The sequence below is a fragment of the Astyanax mexicanus genome, chromosome 21 (assembly GCF_023375975.1).
Source record: "Astyanax mexicanus isolate ESR-SI-001 chromosome 21, AstMex3_surface, whole genome shotgun sequence".
Lineage (NCBI taxonomy): Eukaryota > Metazoa > Chordata > Actinopteri > Characiformes > Acestrorhamphidae > Astyanax > Astyanax mexicanus.
Genome location: NC_064428.1, coordinates 37,672,496 through 37,696,724, shown reverse-complemented (window position 1 = coordinate 37,696,724; position 24,229 = coordinate 37,672,496). Strand labels below are relative to the sequence as shown.

Genomic DNA, 24,229 nt, shown 5'->3' with positions numbered 1-24,229 from the left:
GGCTGCAGCTTGTGGGCTGTTACAGTTTTTGTGGACTGTTGGTTATTTCAGAGTAACTAATTATTTTTAATGGTTTCTTTTGTTGGGTTTTATCACATAACACCTTTTTTTTAATTCATCTCTCAAATAATCCAAAGGTATGATGTAAGGGCTGGCTCCAGGGCTAGGCGCCCTCCGACCACCAGAGGGGGGCAACGGGCAGCCTCAGGTAGCAATCAGGCTGTGCCTTCCTTTTCTCAGTTTTTCAGTTTTCCTTTTGTTGGAGGAGCCATTTAGTTTTGTTTAACTATTTTTCCCTACTCCTGGGAAAGCCAGCTTCCTCCTGGCATCCTTTGTTCTCTTTTTCCCGCCAAAATCCCCACATTGGGTGCGGGTTGTTCTTTGGTTTTCTACCTCCTTTTTGGACCCACCTCCTCTAAAACAATCCCTACCATTTCTCACCACAGCTGCTTTGGCTAAAAGAGTGGTAGCGCACTCCTCTACCAATTAAACTTTGGTTTATTTTTTTACTCCAACTTAATCTGCTCTCAGTCTTGTCTACTCTGCCCTTGGGTCCTATTAACTGCCTTTACTAGGTAGCTCACCCAGTGAGGTGGTTGTGTTGTGATCAAATAACCTTAATAGGTTTGATTCCCTTTCTGGGTGAGCCCTTACATATGAAAGGACTAAAACTAAAACTAGAATTAAGAAAAAATTACAAAAACTAAGCTAAACTAAACTTATAAAAGAAATAGCAAACCCCACTGTACAAACTAATCAAAACTAACTGAACTGGAGGAGAAAACGTGAAAATGAATAAAATTGAACTATAATGAAAACAAAACAAAACTATTAAAGTTAAAAGGGAAATATGTAAAACACCAAGCTTGTGGTTGGACAGTCTGTCGGACAAGAGCAGTTTCAGTACCTATTCATCTGGTAAATGAAACAATCGTGTTCAGAGCTTCTTCCCTTTTTGGTTTCGCCCTCTGCCCAAACACTGTGATTCTACTTCAGAGAAAACTTCTGATTTTTTTAAACACCAAGCCTAATTCTTTACAAAATGATTATTTTAATTAAAGTCAAGGTAAAAAGTCAATAGTTTAATACAATTTTAAAAAGTGTGATATCCTTTACTGCCCATTCTTTTTTTGTACATTACAGACAGAAAATAGCATTTTATATTTTTACGGGATCAGAGATCTGACCAGATAAGAAGCTTTCTGATTTGTTTTAATTTTAAATGTTAATTTTAAATACTGAATGTGCAGTTTTAGTGCTAGAGCCTGCAACTGCTAATAATATCCACAAGGGGGTGGAAATTGCATTTATATCTCAATCCTTATAACTCATATCTCAAATGCTCACCTGTTTACACCTGCAGAAGCTCACCTTTGTACGCATAGTCAGAGGTTATATGCTGTATATACATCTATAGATGTACAGAACCTGAAATGGGACTATTAAATCATTAAAACTCCATGTAATAATTATATTATACTGGATTTAACAGGTTATAATTGGATTGTTGGTACAAATAGGTAGTTGGAACTTAAGAGTATAAAGAGGTGTTTGTTCCTCAGGTTTAGAAAAGCAAGAGAGCCAGCAAAACTACATTCTAATCATACCTAACCTTAAGGCATGCATACTCTCTCTCTCTCTTTTTCTCTATCTATCTATCTCTCTATCTCTGTTTATCTTCTTACCCTCCCACACAACTAATCCACAGTATTAGAAAAGTGTTCTACTATTCTAATTGCAGAAGTTTAAGAAAGGGAAAAAAAAGAACTGCAAATAAATATAAATGTCCAAAAATAAAGGGACTGAAGACATAACCTTGAGGGATACCACCCCCGTGACAGTTCCACATGTAACATTAATTCCTTTATTTGTTCATTTATTCCATCTGTAACTTTCAAACATGTCCTTGTGCTTTAGGACGTCAGATGTGAAGTGGGTGACTATCATTGTTCATGATAGAAAGCAGTTTATCCAAAGTCCTTCTCTCAGCTATTGTAACCAGAGAGTCCAGCTCCATTCCAACCACTGTCAGGAGGGCGGGGCAGTGGTTGGAATGGAGCTGGACTCTCTGGTTACAATAGCTGAGAGAAGGACTTTGGACAAACTGCTTTCTATCATGAACAATGATAGTCACCCACTTCACACCACCATCATGAAGCAGAGGAGTGTGTTCAGTGGCAGACTGCTGTCACAGAGCTGCACAACAGACAGACTCAGAAAATCCTTCATTCCGAGAGCCATCAGACTCTTTAACTCCTCCCATCGGGGACGGGATGCTGCTACTGACTGAGTTTAACTCAGTCACACCACATGGACTTTATTACTCCACCACTTAATTATTTACATTAACACTTCCCCCACCTCACTTACGTTCAAGTACACTTTACTCATGATTGGGTATTCACATATTCACAATCTCCTTTTAGAACTATATTTGTTACAGTTGCATATTTATATTATATTTCTATGTCACATCAGCCACTTTCATAATCAACGTCATTGCACACTGCACTTTGCTCTGTTAATTATTTAATGAACATCAGCAACAACTGCACTGCTCTGTTTACAGATATGTATCTTACCTTGTATAGTACGTTTTTGTATAGCCTTATATATATATATATATATTTTTTTTTTTTTTTCTTTTCTTCTTCTTTTTCTCTATTCTTCTGTTTTAATTTATGTTTGAATCTGTTTCTTATTGTATTGTGTTGTTGCTGCTGGATGCCTAAATTTCCTTCGGGATAAATAAAGTATCTATCTATCTATCTATCTATCTATCTATCTATCTATCTATCTATCTATCTATCTATCTATCTATCTATCTATCTATCTATCTATCTATCTATCTATCTATCTATATTCAATGTCAGAATCAACATTTAATCATTTAATCATGTGGTGCTGTTTTTATAAAAACACATCAAAAAAAGAATTTAACATTTCCAAACGCAGCTGCATTTACCAGATGCCCTAATTTGAGAGGAAACCTGTAAATCTGGCAACCCCTAAAGTTTTTCAGCTATTTAACAAGTCAAATATATATAGCTTTACAGAAATCTCATGTATGTTGTATTATCACATGTTCTAGTAAGGCTAATATATAAGGGGGGGGACCCATCCTCCTCAGGTCGGACACCTTATAAATGAATGTAGAAAGTATTTATACATACATAAACATATGTCTAATATATTCCGGTAAACGTATACACCTGCACTGGAAGCAGTAAGAGAATTCATTAGAGTTAAACATATAAACTCATATATAATCTGTAGTTGAGAGTGAGCTGCTAGTTCGAGGCAGGTGGAATAAACTGGATGATAGGCAGCTGATCTGTGGTAAAACTGGTGTGTGTGTGTGTGTGTGTGTGTGTGTGTGTGTTTGAACATGTTTCTGTCTGCGTACTCAGACTCAAACACACACCTGTCTCAGGTAGACAGACAGGCTTGGACAGGTGGAACAGCAGGAGGTACAGCTCAGGTGTGACAGCAGGTGTGCTTGTTTAATTTACTCAGGTTTTCTTGGTCTGATATTAAAGTTTGTCTGGAATATAATCAAGAGGAAGATGGATGATCACAAGCCATCAAACCACCAAACTGAACTGCTTGAATTTTTGCGCCAGGAGTAAAGCAGCATAAAGTTATCCAAAAGCAGTGTGTAAGACTGGTGGAGGAGAACATGATGCCAAGATGCATAACACTTTATAAACTTGTTTTCTTTGCATTATTTGAGGTCTGAAAGCTCTGCATCTTTTTTGTTATTTCATTCATTTCTCATTTTCTGTAAATAAATGCTCTAAATGACTAAAATATTTGTATTTGGAATTTGGGAGAAATGTTGTCTGTAGTTTATAGAATAAAACAACAATGTTCATTTTACTCAAACATAAATTTATAAATAGCAAAATCAGAGAAACTGAATTGCTCTCTTAATATATATATATATATAGATAGATAGATAGATAGATAGATAGATAGATAGATAGATAGACAGACAGACAGACAGACAGACAGACAGACAGACAGATAGATAGATAGATAGACAGACAGATAGATAGATAGACAGATACGTCTGTGTTTTGTATGATACCTTAAGGCCTGATTTGCATCAGGTGTATGTGTTTGCTCTCCACCTGCAGGCTCAGTTTATTTCAGGTGTGTCTGCGTCGCCCCAGGGCTCTCCAAACTCAACCTAAGCCACGCCCCCTTTCAACAGGTACACACACCCACACACATGTGCAACTTTTAGGTAGACAGAGCTGGTTGTGCCGGTTGAGAGAGAGAGAGAGAGAGAGAGAGAGAGAGAGAGAGAGGGAGGACAGGTGAGCTGATCATAGTGATTACTGCACAGGTAACAAACAGATACATCCTCATGTTCTCTAAAGAACTGGACTATTTAAGGATATAAAGAGCTTTAAGAACCTGCAGGAACCCGAGGTGATCTCAGGATATCTCCCAGACTCGTCCTCAGAACTCCTCAGAAGGTCAGTGTGATAAAATACCATTAAATTATCATTAAATTATAATGAATACATGTTATTTAGATACTAGTGAAATCTGAGAGTGCATGATTATATGGTAAAAACATCAGTATCTGTGTCTAGTTATCAGTATTGGGATGTTTTATCATTAATAACTCATCATATGCTCTGCATTTTGCTTATATAATGTTGATATTTGGTCATAATTAGACAGATTAGACTATTTGGTAACATAATTAAAGTAAAAATAACCAGTTTTCAATTCAATCACCTCTTACCAAACATGGTTTACTAATGATAATTCACAAATTACAAAATAGCCTCCGATTTGCTTTCAAATTCACCATTTAAAAGTTTTTGATATATATACATTTTCGAAATGATCTACAACATACAAAAACATTTTAGTCAATTCTCCTGAAAAAAGATTGAAATTCTTCAGTTCTTCTGACTAATTTCGACCAAAACTAAGAAAAGCATTTATTTATTGTTTATTTTTTTGTATTGTAAATAATGACTTATTAAGTAAAACATGATCTGTAAAGGGTGATATTTTGATTACTCTAAATACTAAATAACTATATGATAAAACTCAGTATCTGCAAACAGTTATCAGTATTAGTGACTCATTATCATTAATAACACATCCTGTGCTGTTGATTATTGATCATTAGTGACATAATCAGAATAAAATAAGCAGTATTCAGTTTTATATTCAGTTTAGTCACCTCTTAATAATCATGATTTACTAATGATAATTCACAATTCACACAAACACTCAAATAAATTACTAAATAGCCCCAGTCTAGCTTTAAATTGATATTTTCAGTATTATTAAATTAGTATTATCAGTATTTATTCAAATTTTAAATGTTGCCCCTTATAAATAATGTTTTACTTATGATAAAAAAAGAATAAATAAAAATTTATTGGCTTCAATTTCGGTAAATTATTTTATTTTTGAATAAAAAAGTCACCTTATATATATATATATATATATATATATATATATATATATATATATTAAACTGCCCTTAGATCGTTTACAAATTTACATTGGCCTCAATTTTACTCTTAAGTTTATGATTCTAAACTTTTTTTGTCCTAATATTTGGGGTAATTTTAGTGTAATTATAAAAATGTAAAATATAAAAATGACCTATTACTTCAAATATAAACATATAAATAAATAAATAATAATAAATGAATAAATGGCCTTAGTTTGTTTATCATTATAAAAATGTGACTTATTTCTTTAAATATAAATTTATAAACAAACAAATAAATGAATGAATTGAAATTAAAAATGACAATGGTCTTAATTTTGCTCTTAATTTATATATTTGTAAGCTTTTTTCCTGTGTTTTGGGTGATTTTAGTGTAATTATACAAATTTGACCCATTACTTTAGTAACAACAGACAGATTATGGTTTATATTGTATTTTTTTATAATGAATTTTATTTTAATTTAAGGCTTCAGTTCATTTAAAAAAAAAAAAAAAACACTATTATGAATTTCACACCTGAACTCTGAAGACCCACAGAAAGGGGCGTGGCCATTCACGGCAGCGGCGTCTGGGACAACCTGAGAGACGACTTGTTGCGACAGAGTGGGACGGGGTGGGGCTCAGAACTGCAGAAACGAGGGGGACAAAATCAACACGACACTGGAAAACATTTATAAACTATATATTTTTATTATTATAATATTTTATTATTATTTTATTAAGAGCTCATTATTTGGCTGATGTAGGCCAATCTGTTAAAGCGTTACAGTCCTGGTTCATATTACGTTTTAGATAAGAATATTTTGGGCCATAGAAATAATATAACTTATAAAATGTAAAAATACTCAGATTTATTTTAAAAACACAGTCAGTAATGAAACAGATGTGTTTTACTGGGTGAACTGAAAGACTGGGGGGGGGGGGGGTGAAACAGAAACTGCTGATGGGTTCAGGTGATGGTCCTGTACCTCTACCTGAGCCTCAGGTGGGTTTCACTTATGCAAATGATCCCTTTGGTCCAATGCAAAGTGCAGAACACAGGTATCTCTGATTTACATAATAGCTGAGAGTCTAAACTCTGTGTCTCTGTGTCGCTTCAGGAAACAGTTATGAAACAGAGCTGCTGGATAAACTTTCTGCTAAGCTAACAGGTTTCATTTTATTTTATTTTATTTATTCAAAATACAGTACTGTCACTATCATTCAGTTCAGTTTTTTTTCTTATTTTGTATTACTTTCTGCATTATATATTAATATTGAACAATGTCTAAACTATAAAATATCTCAAATAAAATTATTCATTAAACGAAAAAAAGAATCTTAAACAAAATTTCAGCCTTAATGTTAGCTTTGCCCACTCTCGGCTTCATGAGATACAACCTGAGATGCTTTTTTTCAACAGTAAAAAATGAATAATAGCTTAAAAAAACATTTTTATCCTAAATTTAATACTTTTCCCCATTGAAAGTTTTATTGTCACTAATGTGTCAAACTAACCAGTATTTAGTATTTAGTATTAATATAATGTAAAAAGTTACCCTCTACAGATAAATAAAATGGTTTATTTAATAATTCACAATTTGCAATAAATAAATAAAAAAATGTGAATAAATTAATAAATACATAGCCTCAGTTTTGTTCTATTTTTTTATTTTAGCAACTTGATGGCTCTACTGTCATTACTATATCAAATTAATCAGTATTTAGTGTTATCAAATTTATTTTTTGAAAGAAAAAAAATCAACAAATAAATAAATTCTATCTTTAGTTTTGTTCTAATTGTATTATTTTTCTTCTTTCAAGCCTTAATTATCATCTACTGGGTCAAACTACTCATTTACAATACAAACAAATTACAAAATGAAACAATAAATGAAATAAATAGAAAAATAAATACATTCCTGCCTTAGTTTTAGTCAAAATCTTTTTTTTTTACCTTTTAAATCCTCTTTTTTCACTACTGGATCAAATCGACAAGTACAGACTGTGTGTAATATACAAAATATTGTCATAGATAATACATATTAAATCATATTGAATTAAAAAATGTTCTCTGCACTCGACAACATTCTTAGCAAAGGAGTTAAACACTTTTTTTTTTGAAGCTCTTTCAATTTTTATTAGAATAATCTCATGTTGATGTTTTTCTCTTACTTTCTCATTAGGTGATTTTTTGGGATATCTCATGTTCATCAAAGGTACTGAGACCCCATCCAAGAACATTCCAGCATTTCCTAGAAGAACAAACCAGCCAGTGGTCCAGATCTGCACATCTTGCTTTCAAGGAATTTGATCACAGTTATGAGCACTTCCACCAAAGACCGGAAGCCCAAGAAACCCCATTACATCCCTCGTCCCCCCGGGAAACCCTTCAAGTACCACTGCTTCCAGTGTCCCTTCACCTGCAATGAGAAATCCCACCTGTTCAACCATATGAAGTACAACCTGTGCAAGAACTCCCTTTCATTAGTGTCCAAGAAAGACAACAATCCCAACAATACCAACGCCAACGCTGACACCATGGAAATTAACACGGCTATAGTGACTACAGAAGCAACCATGGAGGAAAATGTTCCAGTGCAAGAAGTCTCCAAGGTTCTCCAGACAGGAAATGACCAACTAAGGAACATTCCTGAAAAGGAAAGCATGCCTACCAATGAAGAAACCTCAAAAATGCTTCTAGAGGCTTCAGAACCTGAATCATCGCCCAATGATAGTGGAGAACAATGCAGTTCTTCAGAGAAGGAAAGACAATTTCTGCATTCGTCTGCCTTTTCCCCAATTTATTCCTCTCCAGAAACCATCAAATCATCCAAAGATAATCCAGAAAAGACCTTTTCAAGTCCTGTTCCTCATTTATACAACCCAATTCCCATTCGAAAACCTCCTCAATCGTTCTTTTCTGGTCCTGAAACTGTTGAGGACATCTCCAATCTCCAAAAGCCAACAGAAGCTACAGGACCTTTGTATCAAGGTCTTGAGTACTCTTCTTACAGCTTTTCGCCTCAAGTCTACCCAATCCATCCCTCGTTCTCGCCTTATATCCTTCCTGGGAGTTTCTGCAACTACAACCCCTTCCCTTCTTCATCACAGATACCTCCATACGTTCTGGACTCTCAAAGACTCCATCCCCTATTTCCAGGGCAGGTGATGCCCATCCACCCGTATCCTTCATATCCAACCATGGACCACTATTACAGATCCTGCCATTCTACACCATTTCTAAGCTACAGCATGACCTCGGCTCCTTACCCTGCGATGGACCACTCGATTTTGGGTACAAGACCTTCAAGACCTGATGGTTTCCAAAGCTCAAATCCATATCTAGATCCATACATGATGGCCCAAAGAGCTATGCATCAACATCACCTGCAGGAACACTCGGTAGGAGCCGGCGTTGGAGTGGACCAACCAATCAAAGAAGCCCTGATGAGCCCCAGAGTTGGATGCTCAGCAGCTGGTTCTCCAGACAGGCCGAGTGCAATCAATCACAACCAGAAGGACCAGAAGAACCAGAACTTCAATAACTTCCAGAAGCCAAGCAACAGAAGCGCAATGGTGGTCCAACAAAGCCAGTCAGGAGAAAGTGCTGCTACTACAGATTCTTCTGAAGATGTACCAGGACAAGACAACTCTACAACACACCTCAGCACCAGGTAAGATACACCGGTACCACTTCAAAATAAGACCACCCTTATAAAGGGTTATAAATGGTTTATAAATGAGATTATTAATTATTATTGATTATGTTGTAAATGCCTTAAAATTGATTAATAAGCAGTTAAAACACATCAATTTAAAAGGCCACAGTGATCTGTTGTTTGCTTAGTAATTTAATTCAACATAGTCATTTAATTTATAGTAAATAGTTAAACATACTTACACCTAAATTGATAGGACAGGTTTACTGCTGATTGATGGAAAACACAGAGTAAGATCAGTATCTAGAAAGATCTGAGGTTTGACAGTGTAAAAGAGTGTGGAATTAGTATTTTGCAAATTTTCAACTCACTGTTGCCATTTATATTTATGTGTTGTTATTCAATTAAAGGGTTTTAGTATTTAAAGTATTTGTAATCAAATTAATTACTATTAGTAAACTCCATTATAAACCATTCATAAACCTTAATAAAGGTAGTCTTATTTTAAAGTGGTACCTATACACCTGACTTCCTTTACTCCTTTTTCCAAAGATAACATCAGTGTTTCACATTCCTAATCCTAGATACAACATATCAGGCATTTTTACCCAGTGTGTGATGTTGTAGAGAAGATAGTGGAATTTATCTTGCATTTTAAAAAGTAAAAAGTCTTGGTTTTAATTTAAAGTAATAATGAAAACTAAGCATGGCACATAGACCATGCAACTAGTTTAATTTCAGATTATTAGGTTTATTATTTTTCTTTTAAGTAATACACATTTTAAAATCATCAGCTTAATATACTATTAAGGACAGAGTCAGGGCAAAGGACTTGATTGGGGATTTGAGTATCAAGGTTTGAGACTTGTCTTGATAGTTACCCTTTTTGACTTAGGACTTGACCTCAAAACATGAATAACGTTGGAAATGATTCAGGGATTTGAGTGTCAGGACTTGGGACTTGTTACATAAAACTTAATAATTCGTCAAGCTCTGGTTAAGGGCTACACTATAACCAAGCAAGATCCGCTTACTAACTATTTTTCTTTATTTTGTTTCACTGTAAAACAGTCCAACACCAAAGTCTGCAGAAGATTCAGCCCCTCTGAACCTTTCTAAGAAGGAACGAAGTCCAGAAACGACACCTAGCCATCTGGAGATCCCTCTGAACCTCTCTCTGAAGCCTTTATCCAGCAGACCTCCCTCAGAAACCCAGTTCCAGAGTCCTCCACCAATGCAGGAAGACACCCAGAGAATTACAGATACTGTTGCTCCAGAAGATCAAGAGGAACAGACCATAGATGAGCAGAAACAGACAGCTGCCTTTGCACTATGTCAGTTGGCACAGTGTGATCCATTAACTGAAATGCGAAGTTTAGAAGTAAATCCACATTTTAGCAAAAACTCGAATTCTAGTGTTGATGACGATCTCGCAAAAGATCAAACCATCTCCACTCCACCTACAAGCCCAAGAGAAACTTCAACCCACAGACAAATTTCAACCACAGAAATGGACAAAACTGCTTTGGACATCTCTGAAACTATAAAAAATAATTCTTCTGAAATTTCTAGACCTGAATCTACCTTGGACGCCAACTGCTCAGAACCTTGTGCTGAAGATGCAACAGTAATATCTTCCAAAGATAAGGTGGATCATCGGTTAAAAGAGGCAGAAAGAGGTCAAACACCAAATGTGAAGAGAAAAAGAGACCCAGCTCCTAGTAAACGGATTTTGAGGAAAAGACGTCGCTTTTGATGGAATTTAACGTTTAAATCAATCTTCTGACTGTTCGAGACCATCAGGAAGATCTTGAAGGGATGCTACATCATGGTGCTTAGTTGGTGCTAGGATCTTAAAGATGCTTTTACACCTGAAAGTCTGGACCAAACTTAGTCTTGATGAAATAAGATTCATGGTTTTGTTCCAGTCTTTACTCTACATTTAATCCAGTTAGTTCTGGATTCACACTGTGGTTCAGAAAGTAGTAAAGAACGTTACTGTGTCCTGCTGTCATCAACTACAGTACATAGGATGCATCTCTTTTTATAAGTGATATTAAATGCTCCCTGTAACTGGGTTCACTGCAAAATATCCAATACCAAAAACTGGACTAAATATATGTAAATTAAGTCATATATGCTTATATTAAGCAAAAAAAATGTTTTAAGTAAATTCATCATTTTTTTCAGCGTAGGCTGGTGTTGAGGTGAGGTACAAAAAATGGTACCACTTTAAAAAAAATGCTACCTTTATAAATGGTTTATAAATGGTTTAGTTTATTAATTTTTACTAATTAGGTTGTAAATGCCTTTAAAATCATTAATAATCAGTTATAACACATACGTAGAAATGTACGTAGACCTGTTGTTTGCCAAATAGTGAACCAACAGCCACATAACTGATTATTAATTATTTTTAACACATTTACAACCTAATTAGTAACCATTCATAAACTGATTGTAAACCATTTATAAGCCCTTTATAAAGGTAGTCTTATTTTAAAGTGGTACCCAAAAAATTAATTCCTCCTAGGCACACTAGATATAGATGCCATGCTTAGGTGGTATTCCTTTTATTGTAACCAAAAATTTTAGGTAAAAAATTGAACTTTAATGTATTTTACAATTAAAAACAGTCCAGTGTAACCACATGTTTTTTTTTTTTGCTTTTAAATAAATTCAAATTCACCCAAAATAAAACAGTTTCTTAATGTTAAACAGTTTAATAAATAAATAAATGTTTAATAAATTCTTCTGTAGAAGTAAGAAAGCTTTTTACTCTTTAGATAAACGTGTTTAAAGTAAAAGTACTGGATTCAAAACTACTTCAAATATAAAAGTAAAAGTAATGTAAGGGGAAAAAAAAACAAAAAAAAAAACATTAAGAACAAAAGCTTAGGCCACGCCCACAGAGTCCTATAGTGCACCCCCCCCCCTTCCTCCCCAAAATACATTTTTCTAAAAGCTATAATGACTATAATGTTAAAATATTAAAATGTTAATAATATAATGTGGGATTCTGCACTAGGCTGTTCCCTAGTGTTTCAGCTGCATATATGCTGATTGTAAATGAATGTATTTTAGTAGAATGTAAATATATTGTGTGAAAATGCACTGGGTGGTTTTCTGTATAAACACACAGATTAGCAGGTGCACCTGAAACCTGCATAGAGCAGGTTCAGACTTGCTGAAGTGTGAAACCGTTGAGTTTCTGCCTCAGTCTCACTCTAACTGTCTCACTCTCATCCAAACAATGAGTTCAGTCACTGCAGAGAGAAGATTACATCAGCCTCCTTTCCTCAATATATCATTATCTCATAGACAGACAGTCGAGAAAACAAGAACATACCTTCTCTAAAAGTGTTTACATCATTTCCTCTCACCATTTTAATCTAAAACAAATTAATATACTATAGAAATATACTGTATTAATGAAGAGATCACTTCAGTTTCTGAATCAGTTTCTCTGATTTTGCTATTTATAGGTTTATGTTTGAGTAAAATGAACATTGTTGTTTTATTCTATAAACTACAAACAACATTTCTCCCAAATTCCAAATAAAATATTTTATTCATTTAGAGCATTTATGTGTCTGAAATAACAAATAAAAAAAGATGCAGAGCTTTCAGACCTCAAACAATGCAAAAAGAAAACAAGTTCATATTCATAAAGTTTTAAGAGTTCAGAAATAATCAATATTTGGTGGAATAACCCTGGTGGTTTTTAATCACAGTTTTTTTCATGCATCTTGGCATCATGTTCTCTTCCTCCACCAGTCTTACACACTGCTTTTGGATAACTTTATGCTGCTTTACTCCTGGTGTAAAAATTCAAGCAGTTCAGTTTGGTGGTTTGATGGTTTGTGATCATCCATCTTCCTCTTGATTATATTCCAGAGGTTTTTAATTTGGTAAAATAAAAAAAACTCATCATTTTTAAGTGCTCTCTTATTTTTTTATAGATCTGTAGGCTAAAGTATCCAGCAATGGGTCATTAAAAGGCATTTAAAAACAGTGCTGTCCGTGTTTTTTAATATATTTGTTTTGAATTTGTTCAAAAGACATTCATGTAAAGACTTATAGACATATATTGGAAAAAAAACATTCTATGAATGTCATGTGTATTAGGCTCAACAAACATATTCATAACATATTAAATCACGAATGCATTCATAATGCCTCATAAACATGTGTATAACTAGTTATACAAATGTATAACACATTATAGCTATGTTTACTGTGCATTTTGATTTAGTCTGAATATCATATATTTATCACTATTGTTAATACTGTATAACCCCATGGTGTACATAATATATTACAAATGTATTTGTTGAGGCTCTTATTCAAAACAACTGATGATGCAACATGATTACAATTCATAATGCACAATAAACATGACTATAATGTATAAGCATGTTTATAATGCTTTATAAATGAGTAATAAGGTGTTAGTAGTATGTTTATAGAGTCTAATAGACACAGCATTCATAGAAAGTGTTAACCATTTTTTAACTACTTTAAAAAATAAAGAAAAACAGAAAAAATAACTTTTTTAAATGTATTTTTAACAGTGTAATGATTAAGGGGGTGTTTTGAACTGTGCAATTATTTTTTTTAACTTAATATTAGTTTTAAATACTAGTATAAAAGGCTATTACTCACTTTGAGTGCAAAAATAATCATTTTTTCTAAAAGAAATGTATGTAAAATAAATGTAAAATTTGAAAAAAAAAAAAAAAAAGAATCCTATACAAACCAAATACAAAGAATTACTGGATATGGAGCGAGGTCTGATAGTAGGTGCCATATGGACGGGACATTAAATTTTCAAAATTTTAACGTATTTATCATTCTTCTATCCATCCAACATCCTTATATCACTAACGCCGACTCTTTAAAACTCAATACAATCAAATCCTCACAGCAATGCTGCTCAAAAATCAAGTAGAAATCCTTTTTATCTGAAGAGTAAAGCAGGATAAACTCTTTTTAATACCCTTGATTTCAGAAGAAGTGACATCAGGTAAATGAAAATGACATTCATTTATTGGTGCGCACCAATATACTGTTATATATATATTTATATACCACTTGTATCGTAATACATTGATCATTAACCTGGATGTATAATCACCATATTCATGGATGTCCGTTGAAGAATAAAAGCTGGTATTTATCAATAAATGAAAAGTGTCTTCAACAGAAGAACGACAGCATAGGATAGTTCAGCATCACAATAAACCATAAGATCAGTCTGCCTCTTTCTTCATCGATTATTATTTATTATTTATCTGTTAATCAGTCTTGTGGATCAGTGCTTCTCAGTTCTGGTGCTGGAGGTCTTCTGTATTGAACATTTCGTGGGTTTGTCTGTTTTAAAACTCATGTTTTTGCGCAGAAGCTCTGAAGTTAGAAAAATTGACAAATTAAGAAGAAAACCATTAGTAAGGAGTTTTTTTCACAAATAAACTATTCAGGGATGCTTTCTATCAATACTCTAAACTCTTTTAGAGAGTATTATTTGTTTAGGAGTCTGCAGATCAGCTCTAATTTAGACTGAACAGTGTGAACAGAAATGATTCTGATCCAGATGCAGATCTTAAAAAGTGTAGTGTTTAGGTTATGTTCAGACTGTCAGCTCAAATGTGATTTTTGGGAATCTAGAAATCTGTATTCAGATTGAGATTTGCAAATCTGCACAGCCAGAAACCAAAAGAATTCAAAAAGTACTTGATTTTAATCCAAATTTGGAAGTGGTTTAAAAAATGTGATTACATTTCTTCTGGATATGGGTAAATAAGAGTTAAGTACCAAAACTTAAAATTATTACTAGAACGTTTAAAAGCGTAAAAAAAAAAACATTCTAAGAACATTCAGAAAACTTCGTAAACTGATTGTTTTTAGAATGTTAACTGTATCTTTCCAAAATCATTAGAATAACCAAAAATCGTTGGGATGCATCAATTGTTTGTTCAATGTCAGCCTTAAATTCTGAAAATGTGACACAATAATGATTTGGATCAACATTTCTCATATTACTTTCTAAGCTTAACAAATAATAACATTATAATAACATTAAAAGTAACATTCCTAAAAATTCAATTGGTTGCCAAAATATAAAAACATTCTAAGAACATTTTGAAAAATTGGTATATTTAATATTTTAAGAATATTAACTGTAACTTTCAAAACGTTCCCAGCTAAACGAATAATAACATTATGGGAATGTTAAAAGTAACATTACCATAACTTAAAATGATTACTAAAATCCAAAAACATTCTGAGAAATTGACAAATTGAATGATTTAAGAACGTTAACTGTAACTTTCGGAAAACATTGGACTAACCAAAAAATGTCGGCATGCATGCATTGTTTGTTCAATGTTAGCCTTTCTAAGAACGAGCATCAGTAGCTTTAATTAACGTAACTACATAGTCGTGACATAGGCTGTTCCACCAATCAGATTCCATGGTTGGAACTGCATCGCTTTCTTATTGGTTGAATCTTTGAGATCTTAGAGCTGCAAAATCACCAATCATTCTCCAGAACCAGAGTTAAGAACCACCAGAAGCTCCACAGGAACCTATCAGAAGGCAGACTGTAGTTTGTGAGCAGTTCATTGGTTGTGCAGGTTGGTTTTGGTGGGAGGGGCTCCTGAGGTCCGGCCCAGAATGCACTGCGGTTCTGTGGGGGCGGGTCAGAAGGAGGGGTTTACAATCAGTGCTGGACCCTGTTTAGGCTGGGGGTCGTGTGATTCACAACCTCGTATCGACCGTTAAACAGAAGGCAACAGAACATGAAGAAGCTCTGAGGAGGGCAGGGTTTGGGGGCGGAGTTACAAAAAGGGGAGGTGCTAAGGATCATTCATTCTCGGTGAAGCTTCAGTTCATGACGGTTTTCCTGAAAAGTTGGTTTTCCCCTGTTAATAACTCAGTCCTGTCCACTTCAGGTCTAACAGGGGCGTGTCCTGTTGATTGACAGCTCAAGCAGTGTCAAACGCTATTGGTTGAGTGGTGTAGGTGGGGGAGGAGTCATGCTGATTGACAGTCAAAGCCCATCTCAGAATTCATAAGCAGCATGCTAAAGGCTGTAGGTGTTATCAAATCGCTAAAGAGGAGTATTGAATAGCCGGTTTACACTAAGTAGAAAAATAATCGCATTAAGTGTGAACATAAATTAATCTGATTCAGATTGTTCCTCAGAGAACGATGCTCTAAACTCTAAAGTGGCATTTAGTCACATTCATTCTATTGTTTGTTTAGGATTGATTGTTCACACTGTATGACAATGTAGACCAGTTCTAATTCAGAGTAAACAGTGTGAACAGAAATTATTCTGATCCAGATCCAGATCTTGAGATGTGTAATTTTTAAGTTATGTTCAGACTCTCAGCCCAAATGTGATTTTTTTAGGAATCTAGAAATCTGTATTCAGATTGAGTTTTGCAAGTTTGGACAGCCAAAATCCAAAATAATTCAAAATTATTTTTTCCAAATCAGATTCAAACCAAATTGGTTTGAAATGTGATTACAATTATGTTTTGTTCTGGATTAAACTCTTCAATCAGATTTAAATTGATTTCAACATCTTTAATTTACACATAGATAATATTGTGGGCAGTCGTCTCAACAGATTTGATTTGAGACAAAAATCTAAATTGTCTGTAGTCTGAACACAGCGTTAGTCACATTAACAGAATGAGAATATTGTATATTCTGAATTGTTCACACTGAATCTGTAGACCAGTTCTAATTCAGAGTGAACAATGTGAACAGAAACAATCCTGATTGCTTCTCTAAAGACAAACCCCTAACTCCTAAAGTGTAGTTTAGGCTATGTTCAGACTGCCAGCCCAAATCTGTTTTTTTGGCATATTTAGATATATGTATTCAGATTGAGCTTTTCAAATCTGAACAGCCAAAAAAACACATTAATTCTTATTTTTTTAAATAGGATTTAAACCAAATTTCGAGGTGGTTTGAAATGTGATTACATTTTTGTCTCAGTTTGGACGCGTCAGATGCTTGAATCAGATTTCAAGTGATTTAAGCCTCATTGCAAATAGCAGTGTGGACAGTCATCTCAAAAGATCTGATTAGCATTAGTCATGGAATTAGAACAGAATTGTTCACATTGACTATCTAGTCCAGTTTTAATTCTGAGTGAACAGTGTGAACAGAAACAATTCTAATCGAGATTGCTTCTCTAAGGACGAAACCCTAAAACCTAAAGTGTCATTTAGTCACATTCAGAGAGAATTATATTAGATCAGTTTGTTCACTGTGAAACAAAGAGGCTGCTTACACCTTGTTTAAGATTAGATAATATAAAAAAAATCCAGATGTGGACAGGCCACGAACACCAGATCCTGGCACATTAAAATAAATGTATTTCAGTGAGTTTATCCAGATTCAATCTGGACATGAAACAATACAATGTAAATTCAAAGTGTAAACAGCCTCAAAATACCAAGGTTAAACCTGTTTTAGTGCATAGTCCAGTGTGCATTCCACATTAGGTCCAGCTCCGTGTAGAGTTCAGTTTGAAAGCGGAGTATGTGTGGACATGTGATTCTGAATCAGATTGTTGAGCTGAGGTTGTAGAGTTCAGATCATAGTTCACATAGATCACTTTAACCAGTTCAAAAGCAGACTAGGTATGAATGGGGGTGTCTTTGATCCAGATCACTTTCACCAGCATCTGTAATTTAGTTCAAATGCAGACTAGGTGTGAATGGGCAGGATTCTGATCCAGATCACTGTACCCAGCATCTGTAATTCAGTTCAAAAGCAGATTAGGTGTGAATACTGCAGATATGATTCTGATCCAGATCACTTCCATGAGCATCTGCAATTCAGTTCCAAAGCAGACTTGGTGTCAATGGGCAGGATTTTGATCCAGATCACTTTCACCAGCATCTGTAATTCAGTTCAAAAGCAGATAATGTGTGAATAGATGTGATTCTGATCCAGACCACTTTCACAAGCGTCTGTAATTCAGTTCCAAAGGAGACTGGGTGTATATAGATGTGATTCTGATTTTCAAAAGTGTCTGTATTTCAGTTCCAAAGCAAACTAGGTGTGAATGGGTAGGATTCTAATCCAGATTACTTTCACCAGCATCTGCAGTTCAGTTCAAAAGCAGGACAAGTGTCAATATATGTGATTCTGACCCAGATCACTTTTAAATGAGTTTGTAGTTCTAGTTCAGTTCTGAATCAGAATCAAGATTCAGAATAGGTGTGAACGGAGGAAATTCTGATCCAGTTTTCAGAGGAAGGGGTTGTGGCTGTGGAAGTGAGTTTGGTGGGCCGGCGTTGGGGACAGGGGCAGTAGGGGCTGGGGCAGGTTGCTGGGCATCTCCAGCAGGCCGTGGTGGGGCTGGGTGAAGGACGACGGCAGTGACGGGCGCTGTGGCTGCTGGATTGGCAGGGGCAGGGAGGCGCTGTAGGACAGAGTGTGGGGAGGCTGGGGAGACGTGGAACTTGGACGCATCTGATTGAGAGTCAGTCTGGGCTGCTCACAGTGGAATGGGTTAGTGGGCGAGGGAGTACTCAGACCTGTAGAAAAGAAGGATTAAATCAGTGTTATTAAAATACAGTTGTTAGTAGATGTATGTAGAAAACTACAGGTCCCAGAGTGCTTTGCAGTCACAGCGTTGAGGCCGACTGTAGTGTTTTATTCATACTCTAAAAGCTAGTATGCAGAGAGTGTGGGTGGCACATGTATATATAAGACTGGTAGAGGTAGGTGCTAGGGGTTTTGCAGCAAAGTCCGCTTGCTAATTTCAGATTAAAGGCTGTGTGCTGTGGTCACATTTAGAGAGTTAGTTCTAATTCCGAGTGAACAGTGTGAACAGAAATGATTCTGATCCAGATCCAGAGTCGTTTAGGTTATATTCAGACTGCCAGCCCAAATAATGTTTTTGGAGTATCTAAATATCTGTGTTCAGTTTGGACGTGTCAGATACTTAAATCAGATTTTAGAAATAATTCAGAACCAAATCCAGTATTAGTTCAGAAATAGTTCAGAGTCAGAATCAAATATACACCACAAACAAAATCAGAATCTGGTCTTATTCTAAGGTTTGCAATCAAAATAAAATCAGAAATAGATTCAAAACCATATTCAGCACAGAACCAGAAATAGTTTAGAACCAGATTCAGAACTGGTTAAGTTAAGAATATTTTCTAAATCAATTTAGAATATGTGTAGAATCAGTTCAGAACAATAATCAGAAACATATGTAAAACAAAACTTAAAACATATTCTATTCAGCACCAGAATCAGTTCATTCAGATTAGAGTCTGTTCAGGATCTGTTCCAAAACAGTTTAGAATCTGTTAAGAAAGAGTAATCAAAAACAGAGTCAGCAAATAAAGTTTTTGGAGTATCTAGAAATCTGTGTTCAGATTAAGTTTTCCAAGTTTGAACAGCCAGGAACCAAAGGAATTCTCATTTTTCCAAAGCAGATTCAAACCAAAGTGGTTTGAAATATGATTACATGTTTGCCTCAGTTTGGATGTGTCAGATGCTTAGATCAGATTTTAATTACTTTCAATCTCATTGCAAATAACAATGTGGACAGTCACCTTAAGGATTCTGATTTGAAAAATATAATTATATTTGCCTGTAGTCTGAACACAGCATTTGCCATGGAATTAGAACAGAATTGTTCACACTGAATCTGATGTTAGTATGAGTAAGCATGAACAGAAATAATTCTAATCCAGATTGCTTCTCTAAGTGCTGTATTCATACTCTTAAAGCTAGTATGGTAGTAGGTTGCAAGCATATATTAGATTGGTAGAGGTAAGTGCTAGGGGTTTTGCAGCAAGTCTTCTGGCTAATTTCAGATTTAGAGGCTGTGTGCTGAGGACACATTCAGAGAGTTAGGATTGATTGTTTACAATCTCCGAGAATGTAGACCAGTTCTAATTTAGAGTGAACAGTGTGAACAGAAATGATTCTGATCCAGATCCTGATCTTAAGAAGAGTTATTTAGGGTATGTTGAGACTGCCAGCCCAAACCAAATTTGAGAATTGAGTTTTGCAAGTTTGAACAGCCAGAAACCAAAAGAATTCTCATTTTTCCAAAGCAGATTCAAACCAAATTTGGAAGTGGTTTAAAATATGATTAAATTTTTGTCTCAGTTTGGACGTGTCAGATGCTTAAATTAGTCATGGAATTAGGACAGAATTGTTCGCACTGAATCTGTTGTAAGTATGAGTAAGTATGAACAGAAACAATTCTAATCCAGATTGCTCATCTAAGTGTTGTATTCATACCCTAAAAGCTATATATTAGAGTATTAGAGGTAAGTGCTAGGGGTTTTACAGCAAAGTCTGCTGGTTAATTTTGGATTTAGAGGCCGTGTGCTGAGGACAGTCAGGAGTTGTAGCTTAGAAGGGCTAAGATTAGGTAGCAAAGGAAGTGTGTTTAATGGTAATATAGGTTTTTAAGGTGAAGGTGATTCAGGTTTTTAAATTAGACTTATATCCACTGTCCAATGTTCAAAGTCTTGCAACAGCGCCTCCACACTCATGCCTTAAAAACTTTTCATTGGATGCAACCAACACAACAGCATTAGTCATTCTAGTACAGCGACCGGTTCCTTCCTTCTGGATGCTACACTTTTCTTTTTTTAATAGGTAAATGTTAAATATTAATAGAAATACAGATGAATATATGTCTGTACCTGAGAGGAAGGGGTTTCTGCTCTTGGCCGGTGGGTTTGTTGGGATCAGTGTATCCAGGTTTACAAGAGAAGCAGCAGTCGGACCCAGAAACGTCTCAGGCGTCCGGCACATTCTAGGCGTCACCGACTCCAGTGGAGGACCCAGACGAGACAGGTCAAAGGTCACCGGACTGTCCTCGATCCTACCGTTCACCTGTCCCCCCACCACCAACTCCACAAACGGGTCTACATCTTAGAATCAGAATCAGTTCAGAAACAGAAACAGAATAAACTCTGAATAACTTCAGGATCAAAAATACACCACAAAAAAATCTGAATCTGGTCTGATTCTGAGGCTTGCAATTAAAATAAATTCAGAAATAAATTCAAAACCAGATTAAGCACAGAACCAGCAAAGGTTCAGAACCAGATTCAGAATAATTTAAGAATCTTTTCAAAGTCAATTAAGAATCTGGGTAGAATCAGTTTGGAAAAAAATTAGAAACATATTTAAAACAAAACTAGAATCAAAGTCTGTTCAGCAACAGAATCAGTATCAGACCAGAAACAAAAATAATCCAGAACCAAATCCAGTACCAGTTCAGTATCAGTTAAGAATATGTTAAATTCAGATTAGATTCTGTTCAGGATATGTTTAAAAACAATTTAGATTCTGTTAAGAAAAAATAATCAGAAACAAATTAAATTGTAGTCTGTTTAGCACCAGAATCAGTTCAGATTCTATTCATAATCAGAATCAGAATCACTTTAGTATTTGTAAAAAAAACTGTTTTAAAAATAAGTTTAGAATTAGTTCAGAATCGTTTTAGAATCTGTCAAGAATTAGATTATAATCAGTTTAAAACCAGTTTAAAATTTGTTCAAAGTCGTTAAAATTCATTTAGAATCAGATAAGAAAAAGAAACAGTTCAGAATCAGTTTACACTCTTTTCAGAAACAGTAATTTCAGACAGAACCAATTGCAAATTTGTTCAAAATCAGTTTAAAATAAGTTCAGAATCAATTTAGAAGTACAATCACAGTCTGTTCAGCACCAGAAACAGTTTCAGTATAAGTTTAGAATATTTTTAGAATGATCTCTTGATAAATCTGAAGTTAGTGTTTACCTGCTGGGCTACTGCAGCGTGGGCTGAACACACTGTTAGGCCCCTCCTCCCGTCCATCTTTCCTCTCTTCCTTCCTCTCTTCCTGTTCTCTCAGCTCCTCCTCCTCTTCCTCCTCTTCCTCCTCCCGGATGGAGAACGGGTCGATTACCACTGAGGCTACACACACATTACAGCAGTTTACACTCAGAATAAAAGTACAGCTTCTAAACATGGTGGAGGTAGTATCACCCCTTCAGTAACATGTGTTTAACCCTGATATACTAAATTAACAGCAGCAGGTACCGTTCCCCACCTGTCCGAGCCGGACTCCTCCATACATGTTCTGCAGATTTAGGGCTTGGGTCGGTGGGCGGAGCTCCCCAGGGATCTGGAGGTGTTTGGCTGTTTCCCCACGGGTGGGAGGGGCTTCCTGAAGAGGGCCGGGCCGTCCAAGGACTGCCGACTACAGGAGTACTAGACTTTACTACAGCTGAGAGAGAGAGAGTAATAATTAGTAACAGCAGCCAGTGACTGCAGTGTGAATGGGGTACGGAGATCTGTGCAATCGCAGCAGCTTTATTAAATCAAACTTTACAAACTGTTCATGAGTTTTTATCAGATGTGAAATACAGCTCTGGAAAAAAAAAAGATTTTCTCTGATTTTGCTATTTATAGGTTTATGTTTGAGTAAAATAAACATTGTTGTTTTATTCTATAAACTACAGACAACATTTCTCCCAAATACCAAATATTCATTTAGAGCATTTATTTACAGAAAATGAGAAATGTCTGAAATAACAAAAAAGATGCAGAGCTTTCAGACCTCAAATAATGCAAAGAAAACAAGTTCATATTCATAAAGTTTTAGGATTTTAGAAATCAATATTTGGAGGAATAACTCTGGTTGGTTTTTAATCACAGTTTTTTTATGCATCTTGGCATCATGTTCTCCTCCACCAGTCTTTCACACTGCTTTTGGATAACTTTATGCCACCATTCCTGGAGCAAAAATCTTTCAAGCAGTTCAGTTTGGTGGTTTGATGGCTTGTGATCATCCATCTAAAATCAAAGAAACTCATAATTTTTCCACTATTTGGTCTCTTTCCATTCACACCTTTGTGTTGAGTTGAAATGTTATCATTAGTTAATGTTAATTACATTCATTAATTAAGGTTAATTTTGAGGTCAAATGTGAAAATATAAAGTATGTGACAATGTAGAATGTGTAAAACTAGTGCTTTTTAAATGTGGTCACTAACCAACAGCCTCCCACGGGTCGGAGGTCATCGGGCAGGTGGGCTGGGCGTCCCAGGGGTCGTCACTAGGTGGCGCTTCAGTCGAAGGCCCAAATATATCCACCAGATCAAGCATGGATGACTGAAGAGAGATACACAACTTTACAAACTTTCCCGGGTCCTCATTGGTCCAGATTAATCAGAATATTTTAAATTAGATCTTTTCTTTTAATGCCAGAACTTTGAACGTTGAACGCTCTCTCACCTCGCCTTGTCCTGATTCGCTCTCTCTCCGGCTCTGCTCCAGAACTTTCTGAAGGTGTGTGTCGTCCCCTTGCCGGCTTCGCTGCTCCTTCGTACAGAGAATAAACACAAAACTGGAGGTTAATTACAGGATTAATGAAGTTAATGAGCTTCAGAAAACGAGAGAGAGAGAGAGAGGGATTATAGAACTGAATATAGAGGATTATACAAAACTCTTAAAAAAGGAAAAAGAAACCATGTGCTATAATGCATTATGATGCTAATTAATGTAATGCTGTATAATCTTCTGTACTATATAGTATAGAAGACAAGACACATTTTTACGCTATACAGCAGGTTTGTCTTCTGTACTATAATGCAGTAGACTTGTCTTACATATGATGATGCAACAGCTTCATTTCACAGTGCAGTTGTTTAAATTGTAGTGTAGTAGAAAACTGTGTACTATAATGCATTTTAAAGCCTTGCATCCAAATGCATGAATCAGGGGTACCATTATGCACAACATTAATCTGCACTACTGCATTACTATTGCACTAATGTAGCAAAATCTTCTGTACTATCTCACAGAAATATAATATATATATATATATATATATATATATATATATATATATATATATATATATATATGAGTGCATTACTCATGTGCACTTAAAAGTTGAAAGTTAAAATTAATATTTTTTCTTAATTTCTTCAGTTTGCATGCAGTCCCTCACTTTAACACTTGGCGGCAGACCGTGTCCTACAAACGGCTGCATTAGGACAGATTCTCCAGCCAGACTTCTCCTGTAAAGGCTGTAAAGGTGACTC

At 35.3% G+C, this 24,229-nt stretch overlaps 2 protein-coding genes across 3 annotated transcripts in view; one reads left to right on the top strand and one right to left on the bottom strand.

Moving 5' to 3' along the window:
* The first annotated feature begins 4,166 nt into the window (after nt 1–4,166).
* LOC103023314 (zinc finger protein 750) lies at nt 4,167–14,125 on the top strand. The gene is made up of 3 exons (XM_007234242.4): nt 4,167–4,484; nt 7,655–9,145; nt 10,202–14,125. The coding sequence occupies exons 2-3, from the start codon at nt 7,791–7,793 to the stop codon at nt 10,884–10,886; spliced, it is 2,040 nt and encodes a 679-aa protein (XP_007234304.3). The 5' UTR covers nt 4,167–4,484; nt 7,655–7,790; the 3' UTR covers nt 10,887–14,125.
* Nucleotides 14,126–14,157: 32 nt separating this feature from the next.
* epn3b (epsin 3b) overlaps nt 14,158–24,229 on the bottom strand; it is a 35,096-nt gene continuing 25,024 nt past the window's right edge. For both annotated transcript variants that reach the window (XM_022662175.2, XM_022662174.2), the window contains exons 5-10: nt 23,418–23,504; nt 23,177–23,294; nt 22,231–22,407; nt 21,939–22,094; nt 20,833–21,063; nt 14,158–18,693 (exon numbers count right to left, since the gene is read on the bottom strand). In XM_022662175.2, coding sequence (XP_022517896.2) covers nt 18,404–18,693; nt 20,833–21,063; nt 21,939–22,094; nt 22,231–22,407; nt 23,177–23,294; nt 23,418–23,504 — 1,059 coding nt within the window. In that variant the 3' untranslated portion in view covers nt 14,158–18,403. The remainder of the gene's footprint in view (nt 18,694–20,832; nt 21,064–21,938; nt 22,095–22,230; nt 22,408–23,176; nt 23,295–23,417; nt 23,505–24,229) is intronic.

What these genes read in the sequence shown, in the direction of transcription:
- LOC103023314 (XM_007234242.4), top strand. Translation starts at nt 7,791, where the DNA reads ATGAGCACTTCCACCAAAGACCGGAAGCCCAAGAAACCCCATTACATC. An exon ending in ACAACACACCTCAGCACCAG is followed by an intron (nt 9,146 to 10,201) that starts GTAAGATACACC and finishes ACTGTAAAACAG; the next exon opens with TCCAACACCAAAGTCTGCAG.